Source organism: Culex pipiens, chromosome 2, assembly GCF_016801865.2.
Source record: "Culex pipiens pallens isolate TS chromosome 2, TS_CPP_V2, whole genome shotgun sequence".
Taxonomy (NCBI): Eukaryota; Metazoa; Arthropoda; class Insecta; order Diptera; family Culicidae; genus Culex; species Culex pipiens.
The window spans coordinates 198,539,102-198,556,626 of record NC_068938.1 but is presented as its reverse complement, the minus strand read 5'-3'; the positions used below and the strand labels follow the sequence as shown (position 1 = coordinate 198,556,626).

Genomic DNA, 17,525 nt, shown 5'->3' with positions numbered 1-17,525 from the left:
AAAAATACAAAAATACAAAAATACAAAAATACAAAAATACAAAAATACAAAAAACAGTTCAATAAGTTTATTTATGTATTCATTAGCCAAATAACGATTTTCTTTTCTGTTCCTCTTATCTTTGTTCTGACATTTTTACTGTTCACTCATCGCACAAATTTAACGATATCTAATAAATCTATTTTAGCTAAGCTATTCCCGTTTCCATCGATGGCATGCACTGAATCAATAATAAAAAGTCTGAAATCAAATCCATCTCCAATAATCGCTTTATTCTTGGTTAAAGTTTTATTTCTTTTTTTTCTCGACTTGCTTTCAGAAGCTTTGTGTGATCCGATCAATGCAATGGTGGTGTCCTCCGCAGCAAAATCATAAAGCATTCCCCAAATCGCGCAAGATCTTCTCCAAACCGATAAACTTCCAAGCTGTCCACCGGGTGGGGACACACGGCCAAAGGAAGATCTCAACCAGATAACGAGGCAGAAGAAAAAACAAAAACAACAGCAAATTAATTTATGCAGATCTCACCCCGGCTGAGTAACCGGAACGTTTCAAATTTCATCGAGTTTGAAATCGAATCAACGAGACTGCTTTTCTCTCTCTCTGGTTTTTTCGCGCCCGATTAACTCGCGTGGGACTCTGCCCTGGTCCGGCAAAACAGTGTGAACAAGTGACGTCACCGTTTCGAGAGCGCGCGCGCTCGTGTTAGTGTGTGAAAAACAGATCAAGTTACTCCGGCGGAGATAACTGACTTGTCTGCGCTGCGCCCGGATTGGAACCCACGTGGATGGATCTAGTCATGGCCACGTCAGCGAAGAGCACATCGCCCCACCGGATTAAGGTCAAGAAGGAGATTTGCAGCGAACCGGACAACATTAAGGTAAGTGGTGCAACTATGGCCAGGCGGCTCCGTGTCAAAACGGAGTTGTATTTCTTCTGGAATTCTCCTTTCTGCGCGCACACACTTTGTATCAACAACATAACCTATAAAAAAAACGAAACGGCCGGTGTGGAGGAACGCGTGCGTCTGCGGTAATCCGATATCCCGTACCACCGTCGACCGGTCCTGGTCCTGGTCGTGGAGAGCGAGATGTAATCGGACACCTTCGGAGTCGTCGTCGTCACCGTCATCGCTGTCTGATTTGTATCGGATATATAATGTAACGTGTTTTGTTGCTGCTGCTGCAGTTTGCCCGGCGTGTAATTGTGTGATTCCGTCGGTTGATGAGGAATTTGTCCACGGTGCATGTGGCTGTAATGCGGTGTGGTACAATGTTCGGGTTCGTTACCCTGTTATCGGGGAATGTAGCAATTTTTTACTGAAATATCAGATTTTGTATGTTATGTGCAAAAATTGTTTAAATATAGTCTGCAGAAGTTAACATTTTTAATGAATTTTTCATCCTATTCAATCATTTGTGAATAAAATAAAGGCCATTGAAAATTTGCGTTATTCAAACAAGTCGTACCGTCAACTATTTTTGTTGTTTTTGTTATTTTGGATTTTTTAAAGATTAAATCAAGCCAAAACAAAGTTTTTGGTCCACAAAAACAACCTCGTAAAATTTAGAACCGATTGGTTGCTTCCACACTTGGCGCATTTCAAATTAATTTTGTACCTATGGAAATTCGTATGGGCAACTCCACTTTTTGTATATATTTTTTACTTTTTGATTTTTGTATTTTTTATTTTGAATTGAATTTTTAAACCCAATATATTTAATTCAGAACGCCAGTTAAAAAAAACATTAAAGCTATTTCTAGAACGATCATGTTAACATTATTGACTCGTGATATGATGATATGACGGTTCGCCACAAACGCGAATAATTTTACTTATGTGTTACATGAATCAATAACATGAATAAAATTTTATATTTTACGCAGAAAAAAGAGATTTCATGATATGGCCATGGTTTCCGTATTCATAAGAAATATTGATTGCAAAATGTTTTGTACATCCTACACGGAGAGACTGTGCCCAGAAATTTTAACAATTAAAATTGTTGATTTTACTTTCGTAAATTTTAACAAAAACGTACTTGTTACTGCCAATATTCCGTTAAAATAACTAAAATTCAGTAATAATTTAATAACCTGTTTGTTGAAAATGCTAGAGGCAAAAAGCTAACAGATTTCCCGAACTCGAATGAACGTGCTCGACTGTTAGCTTTGGTTTTAGGAAAATCAAAAATTTTGTTGGTTGAATATAATTAACAATTGGTTGAATATTTAAAAGATGAACTTGGGTTTGTTTACGTCTGTCATTTGAAGTCAGGATTCGAACGAGAGCGGTCGATTTGTTGAGTTTGTGTTGTTAATTATGAAGTGAGAGGATGTGAAATGTGAAAATTACACTATTTGATTAATGTTGAAGTGGCAAATCAAAGTGTTGCAACTGGGGAGGTGGAATTGGTGAGTTGGTTTGTTGATGATTTCTTTGCAGGTGATAAACTATAAAAAGCAAGAGGACGACCTTCGCCATGAGGACCTCTAATGCGAGGGGACTTTATGATAATGTTTGGTGGAAAGAGAGGGGCAGTGGAAGGAAGAGGCGGACCAACTCTTGCACGACAATACTTGCACGGGCAAATTTAACAAAATGTTGGTTAATCTAAGTAAGTATGGTTTTAATTTTACACAACAATTTATCTATTGTGATTTTAATTAGAAAACTGGATCATTAGGATCCATCGTGCTTACGATGGATACAATTTAAATGAACCATTATTTTTTCAGAATCATCAACCATAAAATACATGGAAATGCGTACACATTATATCAAAATAAAAATTCGATGGTGGGAAATGTTTAAAAAAAAAAATTATAAAAGATATACAAAAGAAGACATTAATATTTTAAAAATGCTGTTGAAAAAGACAGCTCAATAAACTGGTAAGTAAAACTCAAAATATTGTTGTCAGGAATCGGAGTACGTTGAATAAATTGAATCAAATGCAATGAAAGTGTGTTGCCAAAAGTAGTTGTTAAATTAGTGCAAACTTGGTAAGTAGCATTATTGATATTTCTTCATTCCTCATTATAATTACATTTATTTACGTTCCTTTTATCAGTTTAGAGCCGAAATTATTTTTTTTTTATTAGATTAATAATAAATTTCATATGTCTATTTGCAGCAAAAGGTTCGCCTTGGTGTAAATTCTGTGTCCAACCACAAGAAAAATAACTAAACATGAGACCGTTGTAGATGATGACGACTTATCGGATGATTTCAAAGTGATGGTAAGTGAATACAACACTTAATTGTATGCAACATAATAAAAATATAAGCTTAAAACTTGGTGAAAATTTTACTCGGTTTCTACTTTTAAGGAATTTACGAGAAATTAAACATCTTTTTTGAACATGTTTAACAAAATTTGTAAAATGCTTTTTTATTATATTTTTTTTAAACATTAATCAAACTTAACATGTTTTATAATAACAATTAAAAAAATACAAATAAGTACAAGTACAACGAATTAATTTGTGAGGCATTTACTGCAAATTCAATAAAAATATTGCTAACAACAGCTAATTACTGACTACATGTACGAATATTTTTCTGTATTCAAGTAAGACATTTGTTAAAAATATAGCTAGAAATTCGGGCCAGCCGAAAATATAGAAAATATATATAGACACTAACATAAATTATGTTTAAATAAGAAATGTTTTGTTATAAACCACTAATAATTTGCTGCATGCAAAAATATTTCAGTTGATACAACGAAAAAAAATGTTAAAAAATAGTTGAAAGATATTGTCCAGCCTGTTTTTTACAGAATATTTAACAATATTTCAGCTGAAAACAAAAAAAATAGTTAATTTTGTGAAAAAAATATTCTAGCAGTCGACTACTAGAATTTTTTTTCGGTCATTTAACCAACAAAAATGGCAATTCTAACTATTTTTTTAGTTACTTTTACCTACTGGTGGTCAGCAATTTTGGGTTAACAAAATCAACAATCGATTGTTGAAAAAAAGCTGTGTAAAAAATTAACCCATACTTTTAGTTAAATTAACCAAGAATTTCTTAGATTTGCCCTGGCCGGTCTCTCCGTGTAACAGTTTAACAAATATCCAAAAAATAAGCATTTTTTAGATTAATTTTTATTTTTGAATAGACTGAAATATTGGCTGAAACGTTGTGAGTACTTTCTGTCTGAATAAATAGGGCATCTTGCATCATTAGTTTGTCCTTACAGCTACCAAAATTGTGTCCAATTTGTGGAAATTTATGATCTCTCCGAATAAAATAAGAAAAAAATGAAGCCATGCTTAACCCTCTACTGCCCAAATTTTTTTTTCGAAAATTTTCATTTTTCCCTTGTTTAGGAGGTCATTTTTGTAGAGTCTAGACATAACCTAATCATTATACACCATGCTCCCCTATATTGTCATGCTTCTGAGAGTATTTGACAGCAGGCGAGAATGAGTGCTGCATTCGCTGAGAGCGTGAGTTACCGGAGGTTGTTTGACAAGTAGCGCTCAAGTGATGCGTGCTCAGTTCGGATTCTACAATTGGCGCAGTCGGTAGCATAAACTTTGCTCCTGATTGTGTTGTTTTTTTTTACAATAAAAATTGAGTGAAAAGTGCAAAGAAATTATATGACTGGGGAAGAAAAGGTGAGGTTGAGGTGAGTGATAGTTGGAGCGGCAATTTGAAAAAAAAAAAAAAATTGGCCATGAACTATGGTGAAAGAGTTTGTTGCATAATCATAGCATTTGCCAAAAACGTGGTCGCATAAAGGGGCAAATGAACTGCGGCGGCAGCGAATGCAAGCCAAAGAGGGAGAAGAAAAGTACCAAGAATTCCTTCCCTCTCCTTTGTGCTTGGCGAGTTTTCGTTTATTCGGGGAAGAGAAGGAATGCACGGTGGGTGGAGTTTTTATAAAGGTTTGCACGTGGCATGGCCTACTGCGTTAACCTAAAGCTTACATAATCTAATTTTCAAGGGCCGCACTTGGGCTTGACTTCCAACAGCGCTGCTTTCCTTAAGCTTTTTCGTGAACCCTTTTTGTTTTAAAGATTATTAGACACTTGTAATAGGTTGTGATGATTCCTGCAATTCTGCCTTTACATTCTTTTTCTGGCAAAATGGATAGAGAAATCCCGAAGTTTTGGGTAGAGAAAGGAATGGTCTTTGAATGTGTTTTCTTCAATCGGTTTCATTGTTCTTGTAACTGTTAAGCTACGTCATAACAGAACGTCCAGTGTTAGTCTGGCCAACATAGAGGTATCTACGTCCGCATGTACTGCGTATGCGTACACGAACAGGATTGAGGTTAAATTTTGTCCGGCCAGCAAGATCAAATAGTGCGCTAACGTCATAAACCTCTTTTGGCATGTTATTAAGTTGTAAACTAACAGGTTATCGTTATAAATATGCGCACAAATTACAAATTATAAAATTAATGAACTTGAAAGCAGGATTGTTATTGGGGTTTGTCGTTCTCTGAATGTGTTGAAAGAGTAAAAATATGCAATGCCCAGTTGACAGTGGTGAATAGATCGACAGTCAAAAAGGCGAGTCCGACGAAGGTCGTAGCGCTGAGAAAGAGGCGAGTCCGACGAAAGTCGTAGCGCTGGAAAAAGGCGAGTCCGACGAAAGTCGTAGCGCTGAGAGAAAGGCGAGTCCGACGAAAGTCGTAGCGCTGAGAGAAAGGCGAGTCCGACGAAAGTCGTAGCGCTGAGGAAAAAGCGAGTCCGATAAAGAAAATCGTAGCGCTTAGAAAAGGCGAGTCCGACGAAAGTCGTAGCGCTGAGAAAAAGGCGAGTCCGACGAAAGTCGTAGCGCTGAGATAAAAGTGAGTACGACGAAGGTCGTAGCGCTTGAACAAAAGGCGAGCCCAACGAAAGTCGCAGCGGTGAGAAAAAGGCGATCCCGATGAAGGTCGTAACGCTGAGGAAAAGGCGAGTCCGACGAAAGTCGTAGCGCTGAGACGAATGAAAAGGTAGACAAACGGTAGTCGTAGCACGGAGCAATGAAAAGTTGAACAAATTGAAGGGTTGATTTGAACGAGATGTTGCCGATTTTCTAGAATCACAAAAAAAAGTCAAAATCTAGAATCACAAGTATGGTTCGAATTGAGATGAATGAAAGTTCACTATTTCAATAGAAGATAGATGGAAGATTAAGATAGGTCAGTATTTTAACACCCAAGAGAGAGAGAGAGAGAGAGAGATACTTGGCAGACTTTGCCATCCAGAAGGCACACCGGAATCCCTGTCAGGGCGTTGTAGCAGGATTCTAACAGCTGGCTATTCTGACAACATTCTGACAGGAATAATTCACTAGCAGAACTCTGGAAGAACCAGCTCTGCTAAAATATCCTGTGACTGGAATACCACGAATCAGACGAGAATCGGAAAAGAAAGAACGTGTGATTTACATTGCTCTAACAAGCTTTATTGAGCCTGCTAAACAATCAGATCTGATCAGTCTGATGGTTGAATAAAATAAATGGTTGAATTGACCGTTCGGTGCGTTTAATTCCTCAGTGGGCATCAAGGCTCGGCAAGGAGCAGTAACCTAGGCAGTAACGCACCAAAGTTGTGTAAAGTAGATGAACACGGCTCATTTCAACATTACAGAGAAATAAAATTGATATGGAGGATCGAATTAAAGTTACTAAAGTATTACTGATAGTCAGGTAATTGCTAGCTGCCAAAAGGGATAAAAAAGAACACAATCCTTGGGTGTAGTCAACTGGTTATGGGTTTGACATTTCCATTTGCATTATTTATATGTATTGTTTAATGACTGAAATTAATTCTACGTTAGCCTGGCCCATGGCTTCCTTCCAAAAGGTACTCACAAGTGTGAAGTGTTGCGATTGACATGGTGGCTATCTTAGACTCTCTTATATGGAAGCTGACTTTCTTTAATTTTTGGTTTTAGTGGCATGGACTAAGTCTCTCAGATTAATGCAAACCACGATGATGAATACCTCTGAGATACTAGCCAACCTAAGAGTAAATTTGTCAGAGATCCAAGCAATACCCAAGAGTGAAGATCCAATCAAAGACAGAAACTTCATGTAGGATAAAACCGAATACAACGTTTACCCCAAGTTACGATCTCACTAGGTTTTTTTGGCCAAATTTTCCCTAGTTTTTGACTATTTGCATTTAAAGAACCTTCTGTTACCAAGCGGTAAATGAAAAAGAAATAGTTGCAAGGAACACCATATCTCTATGAACCAGCCAATCACACAAGATGTAAAATTGTTATTTCGGTAAATAAAATGAATTGAAATGAAAATTGAATACAACGTTAGTTGTTGCAATTCAATAATCAGGCTTTTTAGGCACACTTAAAAATCTATGACTTGTGTTAATGAATGAATTCTCCTCAGAGTGTCGCCACAGCCGCTGGTAGTTTCCTGATGAAAACAAACAACTATCACAATCCCAGCGAAATATGTTGGCTGATATCGGGCGGTCAATCAAAAAAATAAAACAGGCAAGATGTCACATGATAAACACTTTTTACGAGAAAGAACAATTTCTGATGCAAACAAACCAACGCCTGTGATACTCAGGGGTGTGAATGTGTTAGTAATTAAATTAAAGTTTGTTTAGAGGGTTTGTAGAATCTGAATGAATAGCAGCTTGAGTTATTTGAAGAACTGCAAATTTACACAAATAGTGGCAATATATTGATGTAACATGATAAGATTATGTATGGTCTTCACTATGATTGGCAGGAGCTTAAAACCGCTTGACAACCGCTGTGTTAAAATCGATTGGATTTAAATAATGTTCAGTGTTGATTTGTTTATCAACTTGATTTGGCCTGCAATAAAATAACTTAGATCTATGGCAAGTCAAGAATAAAGTTGTTTTTGAGACAGTAATTCACCTGTCATGCGGTCACACTATAACTAGCGAGCTCGAATATTAAACCCTGCCGTGATCATATCGGTATAGTTGATAAAGGCAACCCTTAATTATTTTTTGAATTTCTTTCGAAAAGATGAACAATTCTAGATTAAATTTTCAAAACAACCTATCCCTCATGGGTTTCCTATGCAGATAGGGCCTTTTGAAAATTTAATCGAGAATTGATAAATGTTATCAAAACAAATTAGTTTTTACGACAGTTTGTTTCTGAATCAACCAGGATAGGAACCACTTCCTAATATGCAACTGGTTTTCTTTGTAATTTTACTATTTAAAAGTCAAATTAGATAACCAACTTGTAATTCATAGACTAAAGCGCGGCAGTATAACAAAATTCTGGTTGCTGATTATGAGGATTGTTTTTCTATGAAATTTCTATAACTCATTTTTTTTTTTGTTTTGAGTAGAAAAGGGATTGTAGAGTCTAGACATAACCTAATCATTATACACCATGCTCCCCTATATTGTCATGCTTCTGAGAGTATTTGACAGCAGGCGAGAATGAGTGCTGCATTCGCTGAGAGCGTGAGTTACCGGAGGTTGTTTGACAAGTAGCGCTCAAGTGATGCGTGCTCAGTTCGGATTCTACAATTTTGAGCAACTTTTGTTCTACGAAAAACTTCACTTCTCTTGTTTTATGTTTTTCTTGTTTTATTTTTAGTATTTTAATTTTCATTTATCTTGTTTAGTTTATGTTTGTTTTTGGTAGTATTTGGCCTATTCTAACACCTCCTATCATTACATTTTGCCTATCTAATTTTTTTATGTTTCTACAGTCACTTTTTCAATTTTTTACTTGTTTTTCACATTTTTCGCTATAGAACGGCATTATCCATTATCATTTATATTGTAAACAAATGCGTAGAGGCATAGTCTGGGACACTACAAAAATTACTGCATACTTATTTTTACTTAAAATATAGCAAATGTTAGTAAAAAACACAGCCAAAGTTCACCCCTAAAAAAAATAAATTTTTAAAAACATTGGCAAAGTCACATTAAACAAGTTATAATTCCAACCCTGAAATTTTCTAAAATTTTAAGAGTTCTTCTTTCCAATGCTTTTTTAAGATCAAAAATTGGTTGGAAAATTGATTTTTGGCGATTTTTTAGATCGAAGCCCGTCTAAAGGCGGGGTTAGGTTGTAGAGGGTTAAGAAAAGGTCTTAAACAACTAATTTTCAAATTTTTTAAGAGTATGAGTTATGAGCAATTCTCTACGAAATCGGTATTTTTTCTTCAATTTTAATTTTTGTATTTTTTAATTCAGCTGTAACTTTTATGGTGCTTTCGGTATGCCCAAAGAAGCCGTTTTGCACCATTAGTTTGCCATATAATTTTCCATATAAATTTGGCAGCTGTCCAGCTATTGTTTGGGTAATTTTAAGCATTTGTGCAAATTTTGAGCGAGATTAGTTGAGATTAACCCATTGATACCCGAGCCTAAAGTTGGTGAAACAAGTGTTTTTCATACCTAAATGACTATTTTTTATCGCTAATAACTTTTCAGGGTTAAGTTTTACAGCTTTGGTATATTCTACAAAGTTGTAGAGCATTAAATTTTCATTAAGAATCTCACTTTTGGGAATATTTTGATGAAAAAAGCGCACTGGGCAGACCAAACCGTAAGAAAATTGAGTTTTCCATACATTTTTTCGATTTTTCCCATACAAACTTCACCTTCGAGTATCAATGGGTAAATGTTGACCGATTTTGCTCATATTTGGCCCAGAGTCCTAAAATAGCTCAAGGAACAATATTCAGCTTGTGGAGCGAGGTTTTGAGAAAAAGTCCCATATTCTGTGCACCCTGCTGTCCATACAAAAATGATGTATGAAAATTCAAAAATCTGTTTCTTTTGAAGGAATTTTTTGATCGATTTGGTGTCTTCGGCAAAGTTGTAGGTATGGATATGGACTGCACTGAAAAAAAGAAAAAATACACGGTAATTTTTTGTGATTTTTAAATTTTACTTTTTGTAACTAAAAATTGGTTAGCAAAAAAAAACACTATTTTTTTCTGATATGATTTAGGTAACATCAAATGACAACTTTTCAGAAATTTCAAGAATAGCCAAAATATTTTTGACCGAATTATGAATTTTTGAATCAATCCTGAATACTGATTTCAACTTAATTTTTCGATGTAAAATCGAATTTGCAATCAAAAAGTACTTCAGTGAAATTTTGATAAAGTGCACCGTTTTTACGTTATAGCCATTTTTAGGTAACTTTTTTGAAAAAAGGCGCAGTTATTCATTTTTTTTTAATTTGTTCCCATGTTTGCCAACTTTTGAAAAAATATTTTTGAAAAGCTGAGAAAATTATGTATGCTTTGCTTTTTTGAACTTTGTTGATACAACCCTTAGTTGCTGAGATATTGCCATGCAATGATTTAATAACAGGAAAATTGAATAATTTTAGACTAACAATCATTTTTTTAATCAACACTAACATTTCAAAAGGGCCGCACATTCAATATTACACCCTTTTGAAATGTTAGTCTTGAGTAAAAAAAATATCATAATATTGTTTTCGATAAGATTGGAAAATTTCACGAATGTTTCATATTTTAACATTGATAATCGGACCATTAGTTTCTGAGATATCGACATTAGAAAATGGAGGGTTGTTTGGACTTAGAAAAATTCAATTTATCTGTTTTTAAATCTTTGCATGGCAATATCTCAGCAACTTAGGGTTGTATCAATAAAGTTTAAAAAAGAAAAATATACAGAATTTTCTCAGTCTTTCAAAAATATTTTTTCAAAAGTGGGCTAACTTGTAAACAAAAAACAAAAAAGTTACCTAAAAATGGCTTGAAAACGGGGCACTTTATCAAAATTTCACCAAAGTACTCTTTGATTGCAAATTCGATTTTACATCGAAAAATGAAGTTGATTTTTTTTTGCGACAGTATATCGATTTTTGAAAAAATCAGGATTTATTCAAAAATTCATAACTCGGTCAAAGATATTTTGCCTATTCTGTAAAATAAAAAAAAAACTTAAAAATAGTGTTTTTTTTTTGCAAATCAAGTTTTAGTGACATAAAGTGAAATAAAAAATCACCAAACTTTTTTTTGAATGATTATCACTTTTTGCAGTGTAGTCCTTATCCATACCTACAACTTTGCCGAGGATACCAAATCGATTAAAAATCCTTCAAAAGATTCAGATTTTTGAATTTTCGTATATTATTTTTGCCTTCCTCACCTTACTGAGGAAAGGCTATAAAATCACTATAAAACTGAACTTTTCAATTAGACCTCCTAGACCCACCTTCATGTATACCTATCGACTCAGAATCAAATTCTGAGCAAATGTCTGTGTGTGTGGTGGGATGTTGATCAAAAAAATTTGCACTGGATTATCTCGGCACTGGCTGAACCAATTAAGTCTCATTCGATCCGTCTTGGGGTCCCATAAGTCGCTATTGAAAATTATAAAGTTTAGTTAAGTACTTCAAAAGTTATGCTAAAAAAACGATTTTAACAAAAGTCCGGAAGATTGTAAAAAGGGTGGTTTTTGTAAGAAAACCTGGCATGTTATACATTTTTAGAAAGGTATTTAAAACCTTCCCAACGCGACCAATACATTGAAGATCTGACAACCCTATCAAAAGTTATTAGCACTTAAGTGTCATTTATGTACTTTTTGGAAGCCGGATCTCAGATATCATGATGAAAACGTTGTCCGGATCTATCATGCAACCTGTCGTTGGATAGGTAATCAAAAGACCTTTCCAACGCGTTCAAAACATTGAAAATCTGACAACCCTACCAAAAGTTATGAGCACTTAAGTGTTATTTATACACTTTTTTAGGACAGATCTCAGATATTTTGATGAAAACGTTGTCCAAATATATCATGCAACCTATCTTTGGATAGGTAATTTAATGACCTTTCCAACGAATGTGAGGAAGGCACCAACCACCTAAGGGTGGATTAAGTAACGTTTTGTATGGACAGCTGAAAAATTTGTATAGAAAATTTAATGGTCAAACTAATTAGGCAAAATAGCTTCTTTGGGCATACCGAAGGCACCACAAAAGTTTCTGATCACTTTTTTTTCATTTTAATGCAAAAAAAAAAAAAATACAAGACAACATTTTTTCGATGGATCAACTATGGTCCCCTTGGAACGAGCTATCAAGTAGGACCTTTTCTGTCAAGAAGGGCCGCGAAGTTAATTTTTCAAAATTGATTAAAAAATCCATTTTAAATCCTTTGCGGTCGTACAAAGGGTCATTGTACTCAGAAAAATCATCTTTTTCGTTGTGAACAATAATATCACAAATTTAAGCTTAATTTTAGGACCCAATTGCTCATAAGTGGCAGCAAAAAACTAAAGGGTTAACTTGGGGTTAACTTTGATTTTAACGAAAACATTGTAAACAAAGAAAGATTTTTCTAATAATAAATTTAAAAGCAAGAAGCAATCTCCCACAGCAAACTAATATGTGACCAAAACTCTTGCTTAGCCGTGTCCCGACTCCACAGCTTGTTTACTATATATGGCGTGTAACCCTAGCTTATCGTATTAGTTTTCGCGTAATGAACTGAACGCTTAGCCATTATAAACATCATCAAGCCACGTGTAACCCAAAACCATTGCACGGTGGTGGTGTCCCGTCTCCCGGCTCCGTTCCCCCCTCCGATATAGTGGTGGTTCGGGCTCGGGCAAGATAGTATTACCATCGTTAGTATATATACCATATAGTAGTGTATAGGCTGGCTCTAGCCTCCGGCTGGTGGGTCAAGCTTCCTGTGAGGTCCCGAGGACAAATTGTTTTGTTTTTGGAAGAGCTATTTCTTGTGTTGATTTTAGAGGACAAATTGAAGTAATTTTTTTTTGAAGAGCATGACGAAAATAAAAACTTTCAAATTAGGTATTTTTTATAAGAAAATAAAAATAACACAAAAAATGTGGCTTATCACTCTTAAATTACAACGATCCCACTGAACAAACAGGTAAAATTACCTTTTCCACGGTTTATTTCTATATTGCATATCACGTGTGCGTATGTATAATTTCTTCTACTTTTTTCGCGCACGACTAAACGACGGAACTAAAAATAAGCCTCTCTGTGATATGCGACGCTCGAGCGACGCCGCCGCCGACGTCGCCAACATTATAAACGAATTACGCAGGTAAAAAAGGCAGTTGGGGTGTAATTTGTGGACCACTCTCGAAATATAAATTATTCAAAACCATTTGTTAAAAATTCGTTTTATCTAATTCATTTAAGTAAAAAATATGAAAATTTACGTTTAATTTAAATATTGTTTTCTTTGTCCAGTTTTCTTGTGCTATTTTTGTTTTTCAAAAAACACATCTTTCATATTTTCAATTATTAATTTTTTTTTGAGGATTTCTCTAAAAAACAGCTCTTGAATGTTCCTCCCAAACTGTATCGCGAAAATATTGCACACCTCGGTTCAAGCATGTTCTGATGGCCCTCCTTCTCAATTTCCCCGCCAAAGGTAAGGAAGCGAAGAACTCATCATAATATGTTATGTTAGTCAAAGCAGAAAGGTATAGTGTCCGAGGGGTGAATGGTTGTGAGCGCTGCTACAAATGAGGTGTAAGTGAGAAGCAGCACAGAACAGTCATCGTAAGATGTATTTTTGGCAAAATTGAGAGGAAAAAAGGCAAACAAGCAAAATGACACCGAATCCGAAAAGATAATTTCTTGGGGAGAAATGTTCCCCTTGACTGGTTGTGTTGAAATCGGATATCGGCAAAGTTGTATTTTTTTCTGCTTGCTTGTTTCTCTTTTCTTGGTTTGGTGATGCTGGATATCGCGCTCTCTGTCTCATTTGCTGACTGATTGACTGACAATGAGCAGTTTGACACGGAACAAATGATCATCTTTTTTTGTTGTTGTTGCTCTGCGATGTGACCTAGGGCAATGGGGTAAGTTTAAAATTTTTAGGGGATTTTATGATTGGTTACAAATTGTACTTTGAGATATTAGTGACATAAATTTAAACAAATTTTTAGAATAATATTTATTTTGTTTACTTAAAAAAATTATTTCAAAAAAATGTTCCTCTTTAGAGCAATGCTATGACCAGTGTTGCGTTCCTCACGCGCTCACGCGCTCGTGAGCGCTCATTTTTCGCTCATTCGTGAGGAGGAGCGCTGCGCGAGCTAGCTCACGTTTGCCCGCGCTCACGTTTGCTCCGATTTTTTCAGCTCGCGTTTGCCCCACGCTCGCGCTCGCGCTCATTTTTCGCTCACGGAGCGCTCACTTTGGAAGTATCGCGAATCGTTTTACGTTTTTGAGACAGTTTTTTTGTTTTTCAATCCTAGTTAGATTTTTTACTTAAGGCGCAGCATGTCAGTGGAAACATCACTTAGTTATTTTCATTAACCATATTTTTGAATAATAAATTGGATTCACAAGGGTCAAATCATATTGGGGACCTACAGTCAGAGTTGAAAATATAAATATTTTCGAATTAATCGGCCTTACCTTAATAATAGTTAAGGTAAATACAGACAATTGCTGGGGGAAGGGTATAAGCGCGTAATCAAAAAGGACTCCCCAAGGTTTTCACCTTGGGAAAACTTACAAAACAAGAAGTCAAGTTAATTATATTTAGCACTTCCGCTACCAAGCCTCTGAAAATATTCAATTACAAATTCAATAAATGATTTTTTGAATATGGACATTCTATAAAATGTTCCGAATATGAGGGATGATTATAACTTTTATAAAGCTTTCTGCTGGGTTTTTTAATGGTCCAATAAAACAAATTTTATTTTTTTGATGTTTTTAAAACCGCCTTGAGTCAAAACTCTGGATTCTAAAAACTTAAAATAAACATTTGTCAATTAATTCATTTTTTTTGTACATATCAGTGCATCTCTTCACGTCAATGAATTTTTAAATTAAGAATGAGTTAGCTCTTTGTTAGAACATCCTTAGATTATTCTGAATTTAAAATAGAACGTATATTTCGGTTCGCGGAATAAATCCATTTCATTGCTTACTTTTGTTTGTTTGACTACTTTCTTGTTTGTTTTTGCTGCCTGTGCTGAGATAGTTCTAGAAACTTCTTTTCAAACAGGCAGATGCTTCAACAGGGAAAAACAACTACCTACTTTGGCTCACCAGCTCACGTGAGCGCAAAACGCTCCGGTGAGCGTGAGCGAGCACGAGCTACCTGATAAAAACTCACGCTCCAGCTGGAGCGAGCACACTTTCCGTGAGCGCTCGCTCATTCGCAACCCTGGCTATGACTCTTCGGACAACGATTTTTGTTGTTTTTTTTATTTGACTGAACATTTATGTGTACCTTTCCTATAACCAAAAAAAAAATAAAATAAAATATGTATATTGAGAACGGATTTTCTGATCAATTTGGTGTCTTCGTCAAAGTCATAGATAGTTCTTAGGGCGATTCAGGAAAAAACATAACTCGTTTTTTTTATTCGACTTCTCACACAAAAAAATATTTGCGCAAAGTAACAATTTTTTTGAAAAAAATAGTTTTTGGACATGTTTTAGATTACAAAAAAAAATCATTTTTTGAGCTACGGCAAAAGTTGTTCAAATTTGCTTTGACAGTGTTGCCAATTAAAAAAAAAATGAATTTATGAAAAACGTAGTAAAAAGTCAATATACATTATTTTTTGATAATAAACAAAATTTTGAACCAAAAGGTACTTTAAGATACAGTCGACTCTCTGGTTGTCAATATCCAAGGGACCGTCGAGGAAGAGAAGCATCAGTTTACAGAACGATGCAACATGAAGACTCGATTGAAATTTGTTTTTTCTTGCTAACCAGCTATAGGAGAGAATCATGGCAACGTCCAGCAAACAAAAACAAATAAATGTCAAACACCCCTTCAAAGCTTCGTTTCTCAAAGAAAAATGCATATGCGAGCCATGAGAAAGTGAAATTATTGACGACCGGAATAGATATTTAAAGCAAATAGAATCCAAGGGACCGTCGAGGAAGAGATCCTTCAAGCAAAAGAAAATATCGAGGAATAAAGACAAGCGAAGTATGCAGTTTGAAGGGACTGAAGAATTCATCGGTACATGGAGCATTATTGATATCGAGAAGATCGACAGACAGATAGTCGACTCTAAATCATTTTTAAATATGAATGTTAAAACCACAACCAAAAATGTTAACTGATAAAATCTAACAATAATTTCGTTTATTTTATAAAAGTAATTGGCTTGAAAAAAACAAAAATCAATCAAAAAATTTGTAAATTGTCCAGTTTATATGAGAATTGAACATGGTCCACAAGTCTTCGGCCACTCCTGGTGTACACATTTCCGTACAGCATCATCACCAATTGGAGAGCATCGTGAAGAGATCTTAAGCCGTACCATGCCTGAACGGATCAGGTTCTGCAGATGATGGCCGCGCGCGCGTGTCCACCATCGGCATGGCCATCAAACCATCAAGGACCAAGTTACTGCTGCTGCTGCTGCTAACTGACTCCGCTGCTGACTGAGTCTGATGAGTCTGTGTTTGTGTGCACACACACGTACATCGCAAAAGAGATGGTATTTCGTTAGCATTGGGGAAAAGTATTCCGTTTCACGGGTATCGTATTTCGAAGTTATTCTCAATTTCGAAATTGCGTAGCTGCTTCAAGCTCTGAGACTCGGGACTGCTGCTTCTGGCCATGGTCTGGTCTCTCGCTTTGTTCCGACACTGCTGCTTCCCGGTTCTCTCGCACTCGGTCCGGGTAGTATATGAGCTGCCGCCTCGCAACTAAAATGACTGCTGGTTTTAATTAAGTAAGTTGATCCCGTTGTTTGTGCTGCGCGGAAACGAACCAACCAACGACTGTGGGTGCGGGGGTGGTGTTGGACACGATGGACGATTTTCGCTAGGAATATCATCGGTCTATTTTCAGTGAGGCAGCAGCAGCAGAAAGTGTCCATGATCTCTGGTTGGTCAGTCCATTATTTGTTGTTGAAGGGTTTCTTGGAAGAAAATCTTGCGCCAGAAACTGGGTGCAATTTTGAAAACAATATCCCATTTTTTTACAATTTGGAACTTTTGAGGTGCTTCTGTTTTTGATGTTTAATTTATGAGTAATTCTCGCTGAAAGTGGACCACTATTTACACAAGGTGCTCAAAAATCAAATGCAATGTACTTTTCCAATAGCCCCCACCAAGTTATGAACGAAACCATGTTTGGTTGGTTGAATTTGTCCTCACCTCGGCGCCACGAAGCAAAAACATTTTTTTTAATTGGTAATTTTTTGACTTAGGCGCGCCTACAAAATTGCTAATAACTTTGCAAAACTTCAACGAACCCTTGATGTTTAGGGGTGTTTTGGAAAGGAAATGAGCAGAGCTTTCGAATGCACTTGTCAGAAATATACCGTTCCATACATTTTTTAGCCACAAAACACCAATGTATTTTTAAAAGTCATTTTTGAAGGCCGGCGCCCCGCTTTATCGAAAAACTGACAAATCCATTCGAAAGCTGAGACGATTTCACATAAAGGACCAATAAATCTAAGGTGTATGTTCCTCCTATCTTTTTTAATCTAATTTTGATTCTGCGAGCACAGCGCTCCGTTCGCATTTCGGGCACCCAAAATGTTGCAATTTGCTTGCCCCATTTCAAGG

At 35.8% G+C, this 17,525-nt stretch overlaps 1 protein-coding gene across 2 annotated transcripts in view; it reads left to right on the top strand.

Moving 5' to 3' along the window:
- The first annotated feature begins 250 nt into the window (after positions 1-250).
- The window catches only part of LOC120412718 (sine oculis-binding protein homolog B), an 87,027-nt gene continuing 69,752 nt past the window's right edge, over positions 251-17,525 (top strand). Inside the window, exon 1 of one of the 2 annotated variants that reach the window (XM_039573302.2) lies at positions 251-880. In XM_039573302.2, coding sequence (XP_039429236.1) covers positions 788-880 — 93 coding nt within the window. In that variant the 5' untranslated portion in view covers positions 251-787. The remainder of the gene's footprint in view (positions 881-17,525) is intronic. The other variant, XM_039573305.2, reaches the window with a different exon arrangement.